The sequence below is a fragment of the Mus caroli genome, chromosome 11 (assembly GCF_900094665.2).
Source record: "Mus caroli chromosome 11, CAROLI_EIJ_v1.1, whole genome shotgun sequence".
Taxonomy (NCBI): Eukaryota; Metazoa; Chordata; class Mammalia; order Rodentia; family Muridae; genus Mus; species Mus caroli.
Window position 1 is genome coordinate 98376537 of NC_034580.1, and position 20383 is coordinate 98396919.

The following is a 20383-nucleotide window of genomic DNA, read 5'->3' on the forward strand; positions in this document are numbered from 1 at the left end:
TCCCTTTTTTCCTAAAGAGGGATACTCTATCTGAAGCAGGACTCAAGGCCAGAGATCTTGGTCAAGCTAGTTTGGATCTGACAAGAGGCTGCAGTGTGGAAGGTGTGGTCCGCAGTTGGTAGTGCCATGGAGAGTGCTACGGTCCTGAAGAGTTAATTCACATCCCTGATGTGAAGGCTGGCGATCTCTGAGTTGAAAGGCCAACCTGGAGTACAGAGAGTTCCAGGATAGACAGAGCTACACAGGGAAATGGGATCATAGCCTAATGGGCTATTAGCAGGTAGGGCCTTTTGGAAGGATGTATCTTTTTTTTTTGTTTTGTTTTATTTTGTTGTTTTTTTGAGACAGGGTTTCTCTGTGTAGCCCTGGCTGTCCTGGAACTCACTTTGTAGACCAGGCTGGCCTCGAACTCAGAAATCTGCTTGCCTCTGCCTCCCAAGTGCTGGGATTAAAGGCTTGCACCACCACGCCCGGCTTGGAAGGATGTAATTTATCCCCAACATACTCTGTTCCCTTGCTTTTTGTCTGTCCTGAATGCCAAGGGGTTCAGCCTCCTCCAGGTCCTAAAACAATGGAGCTAGCCCAACTTTTAATCCCAAAACGTTGGAAACTGAGCCAAAACAAAATTTTCTTCTTTTCAGTGATGTCTCTGTGTGTCTGTGTGTGTATATGTATAAGCTTGTTTGGATGTGGATTCGAATGCTTGGAAGCATGAAAGTGGAATGAGGTTCATGTATGTGGTAGTCATAAGACAACATACTAGATTCAGTTCTATCCTCTCACATATGGGCCCCCCAGGGATTGAACTCAGGTCATCGGGCATGATGCTAAACTCCATTAGCCATTTGTATTAGTCAGGGTTCACTAGAGTCACAGAACTTATGGCTAGTTTCTATATAGTAAAGGAATTTATTGATGACTTACAGTCTGTAGTCTAATTCCCAACAATGGTCAGCAGCAACTGTGAGTGGAAGTCCAAGGATCTAGCAGTTGCTCATTCCCGAAGGGTAAGCAGGCAAAAGAGAGAAAGAGAGAGAGAGAGAGAGAGAGAGAGAGACTCCCTTCTTCCAATGTCCTTATATGGCCTCCAGCAGAAGGTGTAGCCCAGATTAAAGGTGTGTTCCACCACACCTTTAATCCCAGATGACCTTGAACTCCGAGATCTCCCTGTCTTAATCTTCTGGAATCCATAGCCACTATGCCTCAAGCTCTCCATACCAAGATCCAGATCAGAAACTTCTATCTCCCAGCATCCAGATTAGGGTCACTGGTGAGCCTTCCAATTCTGGATTGTAGTTCATTCCAGATATAGTCAAGGTGACAACCAGGAATAGCCACTACACCATTAAACCATCTCACCAGCCCGGGTTTGTTTCTGTTGTTTTGAGTCTAACTAGACTGACAAGGGAGGCCCTGGAGACCTGCTCAAATCTCAGTCCTACCTTCTTTTCTTTGTATGGCTGTGGGTCTTTTTTCTGCATGTATGTCTATGCATCACGTGTGTGTCTTCTTCTTCTTCTTCTTTGTTAATTAGCTATTTTCTTTATTTATATTTCAAATGTTATCCCCTTTCCTGGTTCCCCTCAACCCTCTGGAACCCCCCTATCCAGTCCCCCTTTCCCCTGCTTCAATGAAGGTGTTCCCCCACACTCACCCACCCACCCACTCCGCCTCCCCACCCTGGCATCTGCTTCAGCCTTCTGAATGCTGGAATCATAGACTCTCCCTAGCACACTTGGCTGGCACTGCATCTTAAATCAGAGAAGCTGGAGGCTGAGAGGAACCCAGGCTTGGGATTCATGGCCGGCTCTGTCGTTTTCAGGGTCCAGAGCAAATGAAAATGCAGGGTCCCTTTGTTTGAAAAGTATTAGGAACTTCACGGGCAGGGGTGAAGTTAGGGATGCGGTGCTTATACAGTGTAGACGGATGAGGTCAAAGCTTCCATCCTCACTACAGAGGGGAAAATGGAATTCAAGAACCCTCTTAGAGCTCAGTGTGCTTGCAAGTATGTTTGGTTCTGGCACTCGGGAGGAGGCAGAGTCAAGTGGATCTCTGTGACTTTGAGGCCTGCTTGGTCTGCATAGTGAGCTCCAAGTCAGATAGGGCTGCATAGTGAGACTCACTCAAAACAAACAAACAACAAAACCCCCATGGCTCTGGTCACTTACTTGTGAAGGGGCCCCTGCCCCAGTCTATCTCCTTAGCTCACCAGGCCTCAGCCTTAGTGTTTCTGGGTCTCAATTTCCCTCTCTGTGAAGTGAGGGAACCGTTGGGCCCCAGTCTTCCTTCCAAGCTAACTTTCTGGGTCCACCCTCCTCTATCCTAGCCCCCCCCATCCCATGGAAGACCGGTGAGTGTGTGACTCAGTTTACACAGGAGGTCCAGGGTCCCCTGTCAAGCTAGTCTTTTGTGCTGTGATTCATCCTACCTTGTGTGTCCTGGGGCCAGGGCTGGAAGGCCTGTCTCACCAGGAAGACAGGGGCCTGGGAAAGGAGAGTAAGAACTGCTCGTGACCAGTGTGACTCAGGCAAGAGAGGCAAAGTGGGGGATGGGAGACTGGGTTGCTTCTGTGCTCTCTCTCCAGCCTTGGCTTTACATGGTTAAGCAGATACAGCAAGTAAAACCGCAAACCCACCAGGAAGATTTCAGCTTCAGATCCTCGGTGAGCGCTTTCTGAGTGCGTCCCAAGTGCCGCATGGGTTGTGGTTTTGTCACTATTGTCTTTATCTTTATTTCAGTGCATGAGACATACTTGTGCTAAGGACAACTTAACCTTTAGAGTTTGGTGTGGCAGCACATGAGCTTCCATCCCAGCTCTCAGAAGGCAGAGGTAGGGGCTCACTGTGGAGACCAGCTTAATCTCCATAGTAAGTTCTAGGCCAGCCAAGGCTATGTACATAATGAGACCCTGTGTCAGAAACAATCAAATGAATGTGAAATTCAATTTAAACAGGCATTCTATAGTTTTACCTGGCATGTCAAGATCCCAGGGGTTGGGGAACTCCGACTCTGGTATAGTCACAGCCCTTCTATTGGGACAGAGCGTTAACCCTGACTGAAGAAACCCTGAGGGACTGTTGAAAAAACAATGAGGGGGAGCTGGAAGAAGGAGAAGGTCACCTGAGGGTGAGCCCTTACTTGGCCATGTGCTCTGAAGGCTGCACTGGGCTGGCCTACAGGAAGGGGGGGCGGCGTGTAACTTTCCTGGGGACACCTATGCTTCCGTCATCCAAAGCAGGATATCCTGGCATTTGTGCAGCCTCACGCCAGCGCCAGCATAGGTTTGGCATCTGGGCATCAGGCTGGAAATGGACAGGATGCGTTAATAATAATGACAGAGTCAGGACTTGACACACAAGTATGCACTTGACATGGGGCCACACCCAGGCCCTATTTATAAATCCTGATCAGGCAAGGGGAAGGATAAAAAAAAAAAAAAAAAAAGCAAAAGCCACAAAGGAAAGATTGATCAGTAGATTTTAGATGACGCAATGTCACAAAACACAAGTGACAGGCTGGGAGACAATGGCTGCAAAATATGTAATACCCGGGACATCCAAACACTTTGTCTGTGAGTAAAAGGAAAACTCAGAAAAACAAATCAGGGGGTAACTGGGCACATCCCTCCATGTGTGTGTTGAACAATATTAAGTTTAGGTCAGTGGTTTCTCAGGAGAATAAATTGACCTTTATCATGGGAGTGGGGCCCCCCTAATCCATGGAAGGCCTGAATCATACAAAAAGATGGGTCTGGATTTTCTCTCTACCATTAGCTTTCCTGGGGCTTAAGCCTCCCAGAGTACTCTAAGCTTTAAGGCAGGGAATTGGTGTGTGTGTATGTGTGTGGGGGTGGGGTGGGGTGGGTGGAGCTGGAGAGATGGCTCAGCGGTTAAGAGCACTGACTGCTCTTCCGAAGGTCCTGAGTTCAAATCCCAGCAGCCACATAGTGGCTCACAACCATCCGTAATGAGATCTGATGCCCTCTTCTGGTGCATCTGAAGACAGCTACAGTGTACTTAGATAAAATAATAAATAAATCTTTAAAAAAAAAAAAAAGGTAAACCACTTGCCAGACATACCCCAGCACTACATAAAAAATAAACAAACAGAGGCTAGGAATGGAGGCATGGCTCAGCAGGTCAAGTGCTCATGGTGTGAGGACTGTGCACAGCCATTGCAATGAGGGAGGGAGTAGAGACAGGTATACCCCAGGGGGTCCAGGGCAAGCCAGTCTGGCTGAGATGGTGGTCTACCGGTTCTATGGGTGATCGGGGATGTAAAGCTGAGCACAGTACCACGCGCCTTTAATCCTAGCACTTGTGAGGCAGAGGCAGGTGGATCCCTGTGAATTCTAGGCCAGGCTGGTCAACCTAAGTTTACACAGTGAGCCCCTATCTCAAAAAGTGTGATGGGAATAACCGAAATCCTCATGTGTTTGTTGCTGGTGGGGATACAAAATGGTACAGCCACTTTGGCAAAACATTCTTACAGTCGCTCAAAAGCTTCAGCACAGAATTGGGGTCACTCTTATGTGACCTCAGATTTTCACTGCTTTGTAAGAGGAATGGAAACGTGGACACATGAAAATGAATATCAGTGGTGATGTTTGCAATAGCCGAAACAACCAAGATGGTCATCACTTAATGAGTGACATCCAGGAGGGACCAGTGCCCTGACATACAGCCAACAGTCCTTACCATCCCGGTCGCCTGGAGGCCGTGGTTAGCCGGCAGACACAAAGGGCTGTGGCCAGACCGCTCATGGCTACTTTTAGGCAGCACCTGGATCAGGTTTTTTTTTTTTTTTTTTTTTTCGAGACAGGGTTTCTCTGTGTAGCCCTGGCAGTCCTGGAACTCACTCTGTAGACCAGGCTGGCCTCAAACCCAGAAATCCGTCTGCCTCTGTCTCCCAAGTGCTGGGATTAAAGGTGTGCACCACCACTGCCTGGCTGGATCAGGTTTTGATGTGGCACAGGGGCACTTTCATCAAAACTGTGGGCTTCCTGGGATCCATACTTGGGTTTTCTAGAACCAAGTTATTTATAAAAGGACCTTTTTGTATGCTGTGTGATTTTTGAGACTTCAACAAATATATGCTCTCTCCTGATAGAGGACACTGATGTCAGACCAGAAACACCCAATTCTAGCTTAGTGAACAGCTGTGTTTAATGGGGCTACTTATGGGAGTGTAGATGATTCGAAGACAGCTGTGTCACCAAAAAGGCTACCCAAGCTCAGGAAAGCTGTATCTCTAGAGCTCCCTGGTAGCATGACCTTCAGGTGTTACCCTATGAGTCTTGTAAGTTTCCAGATTTTCCTGGGCCTTCTAAGTTGACCTTTCCTCTGTACTTTCTTTTTCCTTCTAAGAGGTGATGTTTCATTTCAGGGGAACTAGCTACACACAACACCCCAATATTTCTGCTTTATAGCAAAAATGTTATACTATCTTATTATGATCACTTCGTTATAAATATGTTTTTAGTAGCCCCAGAATATAATTTTCCATTTTTCACAAGCACTTTCAAAACTAAGTTCTAGGGCTGGAGAGACAGCTCAGCTGTTAGGAACGCTTATTGCTCTGGTAGAGGGTTTGGTTTGCAATACTCACATCGGGCTGTAACTCCAGCTTCAGGGATCCAGTACCCTCTGACCCCCAAAGGCTCCTGCACACATATGATACATATAAATTCATGCATGCATACATACATACATACATACATACATACATCTAACTTAAAAATTTTTTTACGAAGCTTACAAAACCTATCTAAGTTCTAAAATAGTAACCGAGAAGATGGTAAACTGGATAAAGGAGCTCAAATCTGTAATCCCAGCACTTAAGAAGCAGAGGCACCAGGATCAAGGTCAGGAAGTTCAAGGTTAGTCTAGGGTACAAAGTGAGCCTGAGACCAGACAGACTCTGTCTCCAAAGTGGGGTGGGGGGAGGAGGAGGAGGCAGAGCCTGCTGGTTCATGTCTCTAATCCCAGCTAAAGAGTCCAAGTTCAAGGTCTATATGGGCTATATAGTGAGTTCAAGGCTAGCCTGGAAAACTTAGGGAGACTCCATCTCAAAATAAAAAGTAAAAAAAAAAGAAAAATTAAAGAGGCTAATCTTCTATGGCAAGATGGGAGGCAGAGTCAAGAAAATCATTTAGAAGCTTAAGGGCCAGGTAGCATGAAGCACACAGCGCAGAGGCAAAAACAGAGACCTTGCCTTAAAAACAAGGTTAACAAGGTAGGGTGGTGGTGGTGGTATGTGTCTTTGAATCCCAGCACTGAGGAGGCAGAGGCAGGTGGATCTCTCTGTGTTTGAGACCAGCCTGGTCTATAGAGTGAGTTCCAGGCTAGCCAGAACTCCACAGAGAAACCCTTTCTTGATAAACAAAACCAGATGGACAGAGATCGACTGTCCAAATGTTGTCCTGTGGAATATGTAAGCCTATTCTCGCTCGCTCCCTCCTTCAGACGGAAACCAGAACCTCTCGTGTTAGATGAGAGCCGTGCCATTAAGCTGTAACCCCAGAAATTTGCTCTACCTTTTTATTATTTATTTCAAGCGATTGCGTATGTAAGTCTGGGGGTGCGCTAATGCTCTGGTGTGTGTGCAGAAGTCAGAAGTTGTGGTTTCTGGGAGTCATTTCTGTCTTGTGAAACAAAGGTCGCAGGTTTGTTGATAAGCCTTTACCTGCTCCCCATTTTTTCCCCCTTGAGGCAGTGCTGCGTCTAGGATGTAGCTCAGTTGGTAGCACTTGTAGCTCAGCATGCACAAGGCCCTAGGTCTAATCCCAGCAGCACAGAAACTAAACACGGCAATCTGCACTTGCAATCGTGGCGCTTGGGAGATGGGGGCAGAAAACGAGAAGTTCTGTGTCAGCTATCTATCAAGTTGAAGCTTGTCTGGAACACAGGAAACCCTGACTCAGAGGGAGAGCTGCCATGTTGCTGAGGCTGGCTTCCAACTCCTGGGGGTTCAGCAGCACCCCTTTTTTCAGCCTCTGCAGCATGGCTGTGTCTCACTAGAAGCATAAGCAACGGTCTGTTCTGGGGACACCTGTCATGGGACACCTATGCTAACATCATCAGGGTGCAGAATGATGCACCAGTCTTACACACTTTCTGGGACTCCAGTGTAAGAAGCCACAACCCTGCATGCACCCCTCTCTATATAAGACTCCCACTGTCCTGAACTGTATGGCTGACCCCCATGGTCATGTATGACTGGTCTCCCAGGAAAGGTCTCTGCTCCTAGGGGTTGGGGTAACCTACCCTCCACCCTGAATGCAAACACAGCCTTTTCTCCAAGGCCCAGCCTTGGCCTTAGTGCCTGTCTTCTTGGTCCGTCTCCAATCACCCGTCTCTGCCTGGCCCAGGCTCTTTGGCACTCCGCAGTCTGGCTCTTGTTTCTGGCTGATTTGTTCTACTGCTAAGATCTCTCTATTCACCCACCATAACAATTCCTCGAAGGTGGGGACAGCTGAAACAAGGAAACCCCTTCCATCTTGACAGCCACCAGCCTACTCCACAGGCCCGCGCCACACACTTGGCTAATGCCCTTATCTTGAACGTGGCTTTCAACCCTTGCTAGAGGCTGTCTGTAAAGAACAAGATATAAACTACCCAAGGAAAGGATGCACTGTCTTTCCCAATCTAGTTTCAAGTTCCTCTGTCCCACCTTATCAGCCTCTTAAAATTCTTTCAGCTTCAATTTAAAGCAGTGCTACAGTGCTATCAATCTGGATTTAAATCTCTTCTTCCCCCCAGTTTGAGCCGATCTCCTGCCTCCTCGGTACACACATCTACAGTGCCCGGGACTCGCCCTTGAACCTTTATTAGATTTAGTCTAAGCCACTCTCCCCATTCAAACCTGGGGACTATTTATCTTCACCCTCACAACCATCTTCCAACTAGTTTTGAGTCCTGTCTGCCAGGCGTGAAAAGACAGAATGTACAAAAGTCCCGATCCGGAAGCAGACACTCTCCAGTAAACGACCTTGAACGCGTGCCCTCAGGGCAGCTCTCTTAACTGTGGGTGCCCTTAGGCACGCGGTGTCTCATCTTTGCAACACTCTGCCGCCAGAACCCAAACCAGCAAGCTCTGCCCTGGGGGAGGCGGGCTATGTTGTCATATGATTCTCTAATCACATGATCCCTAGAAATGGGGTGTGGGGAGAAAGAGGAAAGGGAGGAGGAATGTGAACTGAGTAGAAAAGAAACACAGCATTCCAGGAGAGTCCCGCCTCTACGTAGACAAGTAACCAATGGAGGCTCTGGATCTCCGAGCAATGGCTAATGGAAATTGAGGTGGGCGGGCCACCGCGCGGCCAAGCCCTAGTCCTGGAGCTGACCGCCAGATGCCTCCCAGGGAGCCCGGACCCCGACGCAGGTAGGAGGACCCTCTGCAGACAATCTCCCCGGCTACTGTCCAGAGGCCTGACCAGGCTGCCTGTGCAATTGAGGGTCCTCTGGAGTCTCAGCTCAGAGACAAGAGAAGACCTGCCTCTTGAAACTCCCCTAGGGGTTTCTGATGCACTAACGAGGTTGTTTTTTTCTTTTCTTTTTTGGAGGGGTGGGAGCAGTTGTTGTAGAGACCCCCCCACACACACATCCCAGTAAGAGGTTTCTCTTGCCCAGCATGTCGGAAAGCTGCAGGCCTTTCTCCAGGACAGGAATCACCCCACTCTTGGGCCAGCTCCTCTCTTGCTTGTACTTCCCACCTCTGTCTCCAGGTCCCGGCTCTTTCTCTTTCGGATGCTGGCTGCAAGTGGTCTCTGCGGCGGCGTGCATTGGGTGGGGATCTCCGGCCCATGGCCCCCAGAGCTCAAAGGGGTTGCGAGCAGGACCAGGGCATGATGGCTGAGTCCCTGGGTTGTGTCAGCTTTATTTCCGTTCTTGGGGGGCGAGAGAGCTAATTTCCGCCTCTCCCCGCCACTTTTCCCTGCTGCTTCTCATCTGGATTGGCTCACCTTTTAGGAAATTCATTTCCCCCTCGACACTCGGAGTTGGGGGGTGCCACCTAGTGGAAGATGTCGGAGCTAGGGCTTTGAAAGGCTCCAGTTCTCCCTAGCTGTGTAGTGTAGAGGTGGCCAGGGGCTCACCACACCCTAGCCCTGTTGAGAGGAACTGGGTCTCCCCTACCCCTTCCTGGTTAGGAGATGGCCTCTGGGATGTTCTTTGAATTAGGTGAAAGGGCACTCGAAAAGACCTAGAGAAGGAAAGAGAGAGAGAGAAAGACAGCAGATCCTTCTATGTAGCCCAGGCTGGCCTGGGATTCACCTTATAGCCCAAGTTGTCCTGGCACTTGCAACACTCCTACCTCAGCCTCCCAAATGCTGGGATCAAAAGCATGCCTGCCATGTGTGGGTGGCATTTCCTGTCTTTCATAGCCACCAGTGCCAGGCAGAGATTGAAGAATTGAGACACAGGGAACAATTTCTGGGGCCCTCAGGCATAGAGTGTCACTTCCAGGACTAAAACCCAAGTCCCTGTACCTACTTTAAAAAATTTATTTTATTTTATTTTATTTTTGGTTTTTCAAGATGGGTTTCTCTGTGTAGCCCTGGCTGTCCTGGAACTCACTCTGTAGACCAGGCTGGCCTCAAACCCAGAAATCCGTCTGCCTCTGTCTCCCAAGTGCTGGGATTAAAGGTGTGCGCCACCACTGCCCGGCTCCCACCCTGTTTCTATCCTGCTTGGGTCACCTGCCAGAAAAATGCTCTGTCCTGTCCTGTTTGGACCTCTGGCCTCTGGGATTCAGGGTCTTTCTCTGACAATATTCAGGGAGACCAGTTGGCATATGAACCCAGTCCCATATCCCGTCTTTTTTTCCCCTGACTTGATCCTTAGGTGTGGATTTGAAAAGTGAAAGTAATATTATAATTACTGTTTTGCATAGTTGTTGCAGAGAAATACAGTAAGGAGAGGGAGAAGGACTCCCTAGAGGGTCTTTGAATATTGTTGGGTTTGCTGCCCTGGGCAGAGTAGCGTCCTTCTGGGTTGCTGGGTAGGCCAGCTGGGCTGGGGAAAGGCTTATTAGGGAAGTGAGAGGCTCGGTTCCTCCTGCTGAGGCAGTGAGGCACTGTGCTGGGTCTTCCCACTTGCAGCTGAGTTTCGGTTTCTGAGGAGGGAGAGACGGAGGCGTCCGTTTGAGGAGTCCAAAGGTGCCCGGGTGCCCTGGTGATGTCGGGAAGGGCTCACCATGAAGTTAGCTTTAAGGCTGACCCAGCCTCTGTGTCCCCTTCCCTTGGGTGGGGTGGGGGGATAGTTGTGGGTAGGCGGTGGCTGGCCCATAGGGAAGCCAGACCAGACCCCACTGGCCACTGCACTTCTGTTTTTACAACTTTCTCCACTGCTTGGTTTCCCACATGATCATGTGACTGATGACTGTCCCTCTCTATCCCCCAAGGCTTTTGAAAGCTACAGGTGGCAGTTCAGTGCCGGCAGTGGGGCTGGCCATCCTCCTGTGTCTGCTAAGGTCTCCTCTGCCTCCCAGTTAGCCCACAGTCCCATAGATAAAGCCACAAAAGCCACATGCCTTCCTGACTGCCATACCCCCTCCCCCCCCACTTACCCAGAGTCTCAGGTGTTAGGCCGTATGTGAGGCCATGAATCCACACGTGTTCATGCCCACAGTGTGTGCCAGCTGACGCATACGCGCTTGCTGCACACTGGTAGGACGCTGACACAAGCGACACATCTGCTTGCTTTCCTGTTGGCTTGTTGAGAAGACTCAATGAAGCCAGAGCCTTGCTCAGAGCACAGGGGAGTGTGTGGCCTCAGAGTAGAAGGTGGCACAGAGTTTAAGGTGGCTGCCAAACTTTGCTTGGCATTTGCAGGCAGACCATGTGGGTCCTGATGAGCTGGCTGGCCTTCGCGGCAGGGCTGGTGGCCGGAACACAGTGTCCAGATGGGCAGTTCTGCCCTGTTGCCTGCTGCCTTGACCAGGGAGGAGTCAACTACAGCTGCTGTAACCCTCTTCTGGTGAGTGTCTCCTGCCCCAGTTGGCACCCCGGACCTTTTGAAGGGCTGGCTACCTTGGATTGGCCAGAACAAGGCTGGCACAGACCCTTTGGTTGATGTCATCTCTTTCCAGGACACATGGCCTAGAATAACGAGCCATCATCTCGATGGCTCCTGCCAGACCCATGGCCACTGTCCTGCTGGCTATTCTTGTCTTCTCACTGTGTCCGGGACTTCCAGCTGCTGCCCGTTCTCTAAGGTGACAGTGCCATTGGCTTGGGGAATTGGGGGGGGGGTGCTTAAAATCTGCGTTTACTCTTTTCCTTCACTCTAATAGTCCCAGGCAAAAGCGTCTTGCTCACAGAGACCTCTCTGTGTCCATAGGGTGTGTCTTGTGGTGATGGCTACCACTGCTGCCCCCAGGGCTTCCACTGTAGTGCAGATGGGAAATCCTGCTTCCAGATGTCAGGTGCTGTGGGGCACAGGGGAGGGGGGCATGTGGGGAGGGACATCGGGTGGCACCTGAAGGGCCCAGGAGCCCAACCACCTGGGTGGCCCTGATTCCAGAACAGAGGGGCGGTTCTGAGAGAGGAAGGTGACAGATAAGGATGCCGAACTCCAGGGGTCTGGGGACACGGAGAGGCCATGCTGGTTTAACACCACTGATGCCTTAGTTGTCTCTCTGCAGTAGGGGCTACCTGGGAGATCACCTAAGCCCTGGGACTAGCCACTAAACCTCCTGTAGTTGGACCCGCAGTCCCTTCTGGGATGGTCCTGGGGAATGACCTTTGCTGACTAGATTAATGGAATTCTGGGTTCTTCTATTTGCAGATAACCCCTTGGGTGCTGTCCAGTGTCCTGGGAGCCAGTTTGAATGTCCTGACTCTGCCACCTGCTGCATTATGGTTGATGGTTCGTGGGGATGTTGTCCCATGCCCCAGGTACAGGTGTAGGGAAATGGTGACTAGCGGGTAGAGGGGTAGAACTGGGACCTGGGGCTGATGCAGATGGAGTGAGGATTATCTGTCTCTTCTCAGGCCTCTTGCTGTGAAGACAGAGTGCATTGCTGTCCCCATGGGGCCTCCTGTGACCTGGTTCACACACGATGCGTTTCACCCACGGGCACCCACGCCCTACTAAAGAAGTTCCCTGCACAAAAGACCAACAGGGCAGGTGAGGAGGCCGGGAGCCACCCAGCCAGCACCTGGGGGTGAAGCCACATTTGACTCTTGGATGGGAAGAAGTCCCCACCATTCCGGCAGCCCCTCCACATGCCTCATTGCTCTTTCAGTGGCTTTGCCTTTTTCTGTGGTGTGCCCTGATGCTAAGACCCAGTGTCCCGATGATTCTACCTGCTGTGAGCTACCCACTGGGAAGTATGGCTGCTGTCCAATGCCCAACGTGAGTGAATGGCTGGATCCCCCTGGGCTCATATATAGCCTTACAAGGAGGCTCCAAGCACTGGGCTGATCCCTGAGAGCTCTAAGGCTCATGCTGCCCCCTAGTGGCGGTTTGGAACAGTGTACGCTATCAGCCTGGCTCGTTCCCTGTGCTCACTAAAGACTGGAGTTCAGAGACTTATACTTGTCTCAACCTAGGCCACCTGCTGTTCCGACCACCTGCACTGCTGCCCCCAGGACACTGTATGTGACCTGATCCAGAGTAAGTGCCTATCCAAGGACTACACCACGGATCTCCTGACCAAGCTGCCTGGATACCCAGGTACAGGAACAAACTAGACCCCATTTCATTCCCTCAATAAAGAGGGATTCTTGTCAGTTATGGAACGGCTATCAGATGGGTGGGTTTTGATGGCCGCATGGAGGGACCCTCTCCACTGGCCTTGCATGAGGCTCACTGTGACTGGGGTAGCTGTGTGCTCCGTTCTCCGCACCTGGTCCCACTGCCTTTGATGATTTGGTCTCTGCCCATCTCACAGTGAAGGAGGTAAAGTGTGACATGGAGGTGAGCTGCCCTGAAGGATATACCTGCTGCCGCCTCAACACTGGGGCCTGGGGCTGCTGTCCATTTGCCAAGGTACCTGGGAGCAGTGGGCACAGCGGTCCAAGCGGAAGGGGCAGCCAGCTTGGCACCAGTGCTTACTGGTTTCTCTCTGTCTACCTTAGGCCGTGTGTTGTGAGGACCACATTCATTGCTGCCCGGCAGGGTTTCAGTGTCACACAGAGAAAGGAACTTGCGAAATGGGTATCCTCCAAGTACCCTGGATGAAGAAGGTCACAGCCCCCCTCCGCCTGCCAGACCCACAGATCTTGAAGAGTGATGTCCCCTGTGATGACTTCACTAAGTGTCCTACAAACAATACCTGCTGCAAACTCAATTCTGGGGACTGGGGCTGCTGTCCCATCCCAGAGGTAACATGGAAAGGGAGGCAGCCCTGAGGGGGTAGAGATAGCATCTTGGCCTGGGCAGGTGGGTGGTAAGAGTCCCGTGGCTTTATTTCTTCTGCACTCTGCCTAGTCCAGGGCGGGTACCCAGTACTGTGACTTGTCCCCATCAGGAGAAGCTATGAGCTGGAGAGGCAGACTCCCATGGTCCTCTGTAGGAACATTCTTCTCTGCCCACCCCTAGGCTGTCTGCTGCCCAGACAACCGCCATTGCTGCCCTCAGGGCTTCACATGTCTGGCTCAGGGGTACTGTCAGAAGGGAGACACAATGGTGGCTGGCCTGGAGAAGATGCCTGCCCGCCAGAACACCCTGCTCCAAATTGGAGATATTGGTTGTGACCAGCATACCAGCTGCCCAGTAGGGCAAACCTGCTGCCCAAGCCTGAAGGGAAGTTGGGCCTGCTGCCAGCTGCCCCATGTGAGTCTCCACCCCACCGCCCTCGGGGAAGGGAGCTGTGTTCTTGGGATATGAGTGTGATCCCATCCCCTTGCTCCACAGGCTGTGTGTTGTGAGGACCGGCAGCACTGTTGCCCGGCTGGGTACACCTGCAACGTGAAGGCAAGGACCTGTGAGAAGGATGTGGACTTTATGCAGCCTCCCGTGCTCCTGACCCTCGGTCCTAAGGTTGGGAATGTGGAGTGTGGAGAAGGGCATTTCTGCCATGATAACCAGACCTGTTGTAAAGACAGTGGAGGAGTCTGGGCCTGCTGTCCCTACCCAAAGGTCAGTGCTATCCCTGACCCTGGGGCTGGGTGTGGCCATGGGCTGTGTTCTGCCCTGACTAGTACTCACTCTCCCTTGACCATCCAGGGTGTCTGCTGTAGAGATGGACGTCACTGTTGCCCCGGTGGCTTCCACTGTTCAGCCAGGGGAACCAAGTGTTTGCGAAAGAAGATTCCTCGATGGGACATGTTTTTGAGGGATCCGGTCCCAAGACCGCTACTGTAAGGAAGGGCTACAGACTTAAAGAACTCCACAGTCCTGGGAACCCTGTTCTGAGGGTATCCACTACTCAGGCCTCCCTAGTGCCTCCTCCCCTATCGTCTCCCCGGCCTACTCATCCTGAGTCACCCCATCACCATGGGAGGTGGAGCCTCAAACTAAAACCTTCTTTTATGGAAAGAAGGCTGTGGCAAAAAAGCCCCGTATCAAACTGCCATTTCTTCCGGTTTCTGTGGGCCTTGTGGCCAGGTGCTCTTCCCGAGCCACAGGTGTTGTGTGAGCTTGCTTGTGTGTGTGTGTGCGCGCGTGTGCGTGTGTTGCTCCAATAAAGTTTGTACACTTTCTGAATAGTATCTGATTTGCTGCACCAGGGCCCTCTGATACCAGCATTCCCCACAGGAAAAAAAAAATCACACACACACACACACACAGAGCACTTTAACCTCACCAGCTTTGTATTTTTTTTGTTGTCCAGAGTGTTATCACATTATCCTCTAGTCTCCAGGATCACCCCAGCCACCAGCCCTGTGACACCCAAGCAGCACCCCTCCCTCCCAAGGGTCCACAGAGATTGCCCCTCCCTTCCCAGCCCTCACCCTAGCAGCTGAGGCTGGCTCACCCCTCCTGCTCTCCCACAATAGATCTTTCTATGTACAGCCACGTTTATACAGGCACTGCTCCCCCACCCCAGCCCTCTTCCCCAGCCCCTCCCATGGGGGACCGGGTCCCTCCCACCTCCCTCTGTTTGGAGGCCAATCCAGGGTCCCTTCCCAAGACACTCCCCCAGCACATACCACAAATGAGCTCTGCCGACCCTTGAGCTCTTCTCCGGGTTAAGAGCGCGTGCCCCTCCGCCATAGCATCCCGGGACGCGCACTCTGGGAACCTGCAGGGGCGGTGGGCGACCCCCGGGCCGCACTACTTGACGTTGAACACCATTAGCGGCCGCTCCTCCCGCCTCTGCCACGGGCTCTTCTTGTCGCCAGCCTCGTCTCCCACCTCCGCCCCCAGCTCGTCCTCCGGGCTGGTGAGCGAATCGCGCCGCAGCTCACTGGCGCTGCTGCGGGAACTGTCCCCACGGCTGCGGCCCCGACCCCTGGGTACCGTGGCTGCCCGGCCTTCGGGTGCCACCACCTCGTCCAGCAGGGGCGTTAGCGAGTTGTCCTCCGGCGAGCAGAGGCCGGTGCGGCTCTCGCTGCTGCTGGGCTCTGTGTCTTCGCTGAGCGCCAGGCGCGGGGGCGCAGGCGGCGGCGGCGCGGGCAGCTGCGCGCGCTCCCGCTCCTCCCTCGGGGGCCGGCGGCGCGCAGGTCGAGCCTCGTGCACGTCGACGCCTGAGTCCAGGCTGGCATCGGTGCTGCGGCCGCCGCCGCCAGCCTGCAGGTCGATGTAGGAGTGGCGCACTTGTGAATTGGAACGTCCGTCCAGGGACACGAACCAGGCGCGCGGGTGAGGTTTCACTCCCAGTTCCAGCAGCTTCTTCTCGGTTAGAGCCTGCAGCTCGCCGTTGAGCTGCGCCATGGTGGACTCGTTGAACAGCACCGGAATGGTGACCGAGCCGCTGACCGGTGCGGAGCGCCCGCCGCCCCAGCCCTCGCCGCCACCGCTGTCTCCTCCCGCACCCGCGTGGCCCTGCATCAGGGGGCGCTGGGGGTCGGGTTGAGGGAAGGGGCGCGCGGGGCCGGCGGCCGAGCCCTCCGGCGGGGTGGCTTCGTCGCCCACTCCCGCGGCGCCCGCCTCTCCGCCCAGGCGCACATAGTGTGCAGGGATCACCAGGGTGGGCATGACATTGCGGTACACGTTGTCCTTGAGGTGGTCGATGGAACCGCAGAAAATGAGCTGGCCGGGCTGGCTGAGGGACGGCGGCCGCGCCAGCTGGTCCACCGACTGTGACAGCAGAAAGTCGGGGGTCTTGCTCTCGGCCGCCCCCTTGTGGCCCAGATAATGGTCGAAGGATGGCGGCGGCGAGGGAGGCTCATGCAGGAAGGCCGCGGCCCCGGCTGGACCCCGGCGGTATTCGTCCAGGCTGGGCTCCAGCCCGCCAGGACCCTCGACGGAGCGGGCGCTCTTGAGCCCGGCACCCTCAACGGTGCGGGCACCAGGAGGCTCAGCGGCCGGTCGGCTGGCGGAGCGCGGTTTGGCACGGAAGAAGTCATCCCGCGAGGATGCTAAGTCTCGGGAGCTGGAGAAGGCCGAGTGTAGGGAGCCTGGGGGAGGGGCCTCGGGGTCTCCCGACGACGTAGGCTCCAGGGGTCCCCCGCAGATAAGATGGAGTTGAGACATCGACGTAGCCTGATCTCGTTTGTTGTCCGAGGGGCCGGAGAGCTGCAGCTTGCGGTGCTGTTGTCTTGGCTTCAAGCAGCGTCTTCTGCAGAGGAGGAAAGAGACAGGCGCTCAGGGATGCCGAAAGTAAAGGTATTTCCGTAAACCGCCACAGCTGCCGACACAAGGGATGAAGACAGCAGTGGAGTGGAGATAGAGGATGCCTGGAACATTCGAGAGAGATGGTGGGGGACCCAGATGATGTCTAGAAGCTGTTTGTAGAAAGAAGATCATTCATCTAGGAGCTGCACCCGTTCAGCTTCATGGGGGTAAACTTGGCAATGCCAGCAGCTAGGAGTGCCTGCTCTGGGGGTGAGAGCTGGGCTGGTTGGAGCTGTGATTGGAGTCTCTGCAGAGGCAAGGCCTGCAGGTCCTGCCATCTGTCACCCCATTCTCTAAAGCCACCAGTCTCTGGAGTCTTAGCTTTTGCATTGGCATTCTTTCCTGGAAGCACTTTAAGGATCTTCTAGAAGCATCTTTGAGATCCCAGTGCAGAGCACAGGAGCAGGGCTCAGGATGTGGTGAGAGAAGGCAGGATGGGGCCCCAGGTGAACTCACCTGCAGTAGTAGATCAGTAGACACAGCAGAATGAGCACCAGCAGCGCCAGGGCGGCCAGGATCGTCAGCAGGAAGATTGTGTGGTAGGTGCCGATGTCCTGAATGCCTGAGGTGATGGTAACCAGCCCTGTGCCAGGCAAGGGCTTAGGACGCCCTTCTCACCTTTCACAAGGCCTAAATTCTCCCAACCTTCCCTTCCCCCCGCTGCCCCTCCCCCACTGCCCCACCAATCTCACCAGATGTAGGGGAGGCCATGGCAGCTACCCAGTACCCTAGCTGCGGGGAGACAAAAGTCCAGTAGAGCTGTCGGCCTTCCTTCCGAATCACACCAGTGCCATTTCGTACCCACAGCCCTAGAAAGAGGCCAGGGGAGTTCATCAGACTCAATGTTCTGCCACCTCTAACAGAAGCCCCATCCTCTAGCACCGGCACCCTGCCCCTAACACTTACCACTCTTGGGGTCAAACCTCCAGGCTGGAATGCTGGTGCCCACAGCAAGGGCACGAGGCTCTGAGGGCACTGGCAGGGACAGGTGGATGGGGCCTGAGAGAGGCACCTCTGTCCCATTGCCTGTTAGCAGGTGGACGCTCACAGCAGCCAGGGGTATCAGCTCCAGCCAGGAGCCATTGCCTGAGGGAAGAGGACACTGGTACCAATGGCCGTGTCCTTATGGAAGGAAGGTGTCTCCCCTCTACATTAAGTACAGGCTCACCTGAGCTGGAGGCCTCGGTCCCCAGGAAGGCAGGGAAAGCCCGCATTTCCTGCTGGGTGCTGGCCGGTGTGAGCGAAGCCCAAAGCTGGCTGTAGGTGGAACTGACAGGCAGGCGGGCAGCTCTACGCTGGAACTGCACCCAGGGCTGGGAGCGGGCACCTGGATGGAAAGCAGGCACTGCGGTAGCCTGACCCAGACCAAAGCAGAAAGCAAGTATCCAAAAAAAGAGAACCACTGGGTTAGGCCGGGGAGGGTGGGAATAGAGAGAGGATGGGATAGCCACAGATTGGTAACTTGAAGGGATGTGATACTGGAACCTCCAGTCCTGGAGACTGTGTGACCTTCCACAAATTACTCACTTCCTCTGAAGTTTCCTTATTAACATATAAATGATGGGGGTCATGGGACTGAAGAGAAAGAAGTCACTGCGGTTTAGAGGAGGGTCGAGGCTCATACAGAGGCTCTGGGTTCTCTTCCCAGTACCTACATGGCAGCTCACAACCACCTGTAATTCTAGTTCCAAGAGCCGGGCGTGGTGGCGCACGCCTTTAATCCCAGCACTCGAGAGGCAGAGGCAGGCGGATTTCTGAGTTCAAGGCCAGCCTGGTCTACTAAGTGAGTTCCAGGACAGTCAGGGCTATACAGAGAAACCCTGTCTCCAAAAAAAAAACAAAAAACAACAACAAAAAATTCTAGTTCCAGGTGACCCAATACCTTTTCTGCACATGATACACAGAAATACACTCAAGCGTGCATGCGTGCACACACACACCCAACACACACACACATACACATGCGCACACACACCCACACTAGTCATGTCCTGAGCCAACATCTGTGTGGTAGGCATTGAGTTAGGTCATGGGATGCAGAACTAAGATCCCCTGTCTTCATGCTTAGGCTACTGCCCTGCCTGCCTATCTGTCTGTCTGTCTGTCTGTCTGCCTGTCTCACTATCTATCATCTATCTATCTATCTATCTATTTATTTATTTTGGTTTTATGGTTTTTTGAGGCAGGGTCTCCCTATTTGGCTCTGGCTCTGATGACACTCATGCTGTAGCCCAGGCTGTCCTGGAGCTCCCAGAGATCTGCCTGCCTCTGCTGGCCTGAGTGCTGGATCAAAGGTGTGCGCAGACGCTGTTGGGCAGTGTGTGCTGTTCTTTACCGTTTCTCTAGAACCTTCTGCTGTGATGGGAAGAAGTGTTTTGCTTGGGCCCTCATTTAGCACCCACTGAATACATGTGGCAAGCAAGCCTGGCTCGGTGGCACACATGTGTAATGTCAGCACAGGAGAGTCTGCGGCACGAACTGGAGTCTCGGGCCAGAGTTCTCAGGCCGGAACTCTGAACTACAGAGTTCTGAAATACTGTCTCAAAAATTATAGAAAAAGAGAAAAGTGGCCAATGAACACTTTTTAAAATTCTTTTTCCTTTATTTTTATGTGTATTGAGTGTTTTGTATGTCTGTGTACCACAGGTGTGCAGTGCTCTTAGAGACCAGAAGAGGGCGTGAGATTTCCCCCAGACAAGTTAGTCTGTGAGGTACCATGTGGGTTCTGGGAATCCAATAGGACACACGTTTTTGGAAAAGCAACAAGTGCTCTCAAGCACCGAACCATTTCTCCAGCCCCAAATTGTTCCCATTTAGATAGACACACATTAGCTTGCTGTGTGTGTGTGTGGTGTTGGGACTGCGGGAGCAGACATATAAACAGAATTCCAATCCTGTGTGGTCATAGGTAACATTTATTAAGCTTCAAAATATACTGGATGCTGTCCTAAGCAGGCTATGTATAGTAACCCCCTTAATTAGCCTAACGGCCCCTGAGGTATCAACTCCATTTTATAGATGCAGAAATGAAACCAGAACTTCAGCAACATTACCAGGGCCACCATCCCTGGAGCCTGGCCCTGTCACCCCACACCCCTCTACACACGTCTTTCCTGCTTTATTACTAAATGCTGGGAGCCTGGGCTACCCTGTGGGGTGTTGTAGGGTAAGGGAGAAAGAAAGTGGGAATTGCCTTTCTGGGCGTGCAGGAGAGAGGCCCAGTGGTCACAGGCTACAGTGGTGTGGCGGCTGGGGCATTCTGACTAGTACTGCCAATGCCCTGCACTTCACACCGACAGCCGTGGGAGCCATGCTGTGGGGCCACCAAGATCCATTTGTCATTTTAGAGTCCCCGGGGGGCATTGGAGGCCTCCGGTATGGGGTTATCCAGATGCAGCTGGCAAACAATCAATTTGCCAATAACTGGGTAAGAATTTAAACTGGAGAGGGCTCTTTCAAACTCCAAACCTCACTGTGGCTCTGTAGTCCTGGCCAAGCACCTTATAGTATACTATGTACCAGGCCAGAAAGTACCCTGAGCCCTCACGGCCCTCCTGCCTGCCTGCCTGCCAACTCCACCTAACACACTCTCTCTCTCTCTCTCTCTCTCTCTCTCTCTCTCTCTCTCTCTCTCTCTCAAGCCCCCGCTCATCCTCTAC

At 52.8% G+C, this 20383-nt stretch overlaps 2 protein-coding genes across 4 annotated transcripts in view; one reads left to right on the forward strand and one right to left on the reverse strand.

Annotated features, from left to right (window-relative positions):
• The first annotated feature begins 8275 nt into the window (after window positions 1–8275).
• Window positions 8276–14651, forward strand: Grn (granulin precursor). 2 transcript variants are annotated; one of them, XM_021175550.2, is made up of 13 exons: window positions 8276–8382; window positions 10832–10976; window positions 11089–11214; window positions 11340–11424; window positions 11787–11896; window positions 11993–12128; window positions 12247–12356; window positions 12554–12677; window positions 12895–12992; window positions 13082–13327; window positions 13545–13778; window positions 13860–14084; window positions 14172–14651. In XM_021175550.2, exons 1-13 carry the CDS (start codon window positions 8351–8353, stop codon window positions 14307–14309), a joined length of 1809 nt encoding a protein of 602 aa, XP_021031209.1. In that variant the 5' UTR covers window positions 8276–8350; the 3' UTR covers window positions 14310–14651. The 2 variants fall into 2 exon arrangements, with proteins under 2 accessions (XP_021031209.1, XP_029339597.1); XM_029483737.1 differs by lacking the exon at window positions 8276–8382 and adding an exon at window positions 8389–8536.
• Window positions 14652–14736: 85 nt separating this feature from the next.
• The window catches only part of Fam171a2 (family with sequence similarity 171 member A2), a 10342-nt gene continuing 4695 nt past the window's right edge, over window positions 14737–20383 (reverse strand). Inside the window, exons 4-8 of one of the 2 annotated variants that reach the window (XM_021175551.2) lie at window positions 17893–18051; window positions 17631–17810; window positions 17417–17533; window positions 17181–17307; window positions 14737–16668 (exon numbers count right to left, since the gene is read on the reverse strand). In XM_021175551.2, the coding sequence (XP_021031210.1) occupies window positions 15222–16668; window positions 17181–17307; window positions 17417–17533; window positions 17631–17810; window positions 17893–18051 (2030 nt within the window). In that variant the 3' untranslated portion in view covers window positions 14737–15221. The remainder of the gene's footprint in view (window positions 16669–17180; window positions 17308–17416; window positions 17534–17630; window positions 17811–17892; window positions 18052–20383) is intronic. The other variant, XM_029483736.1, reaches the window with a different exon arrangement.

What these genes read in the sequence shown, in the direction of transcription:
- Grn (XM_021175550.2), top strand. Translation starts at nt 8,351, where the DNA reads ATGCCTCCCAGGGAGCCCGGACCCCGACGCAG. An exon ending in GCTGCTGTAACCCTCTTCTG is followed by an intron (nt 10,977 to 11,088) that starts GTGAGTGTCTCC and finishes ATCTCTTTCCAG; the next exon opens with GACACATGGCCTAGAATAAC. An exon ending in GCTGCTGTCCAATGCCCAAC is followed by an intron (nt 12,357 to 12,553) that starts GTGAGTGAATGG and finishes GTCTCAACCTAG; the next exon opens with GCCACCTGCTGTTCCGACCA.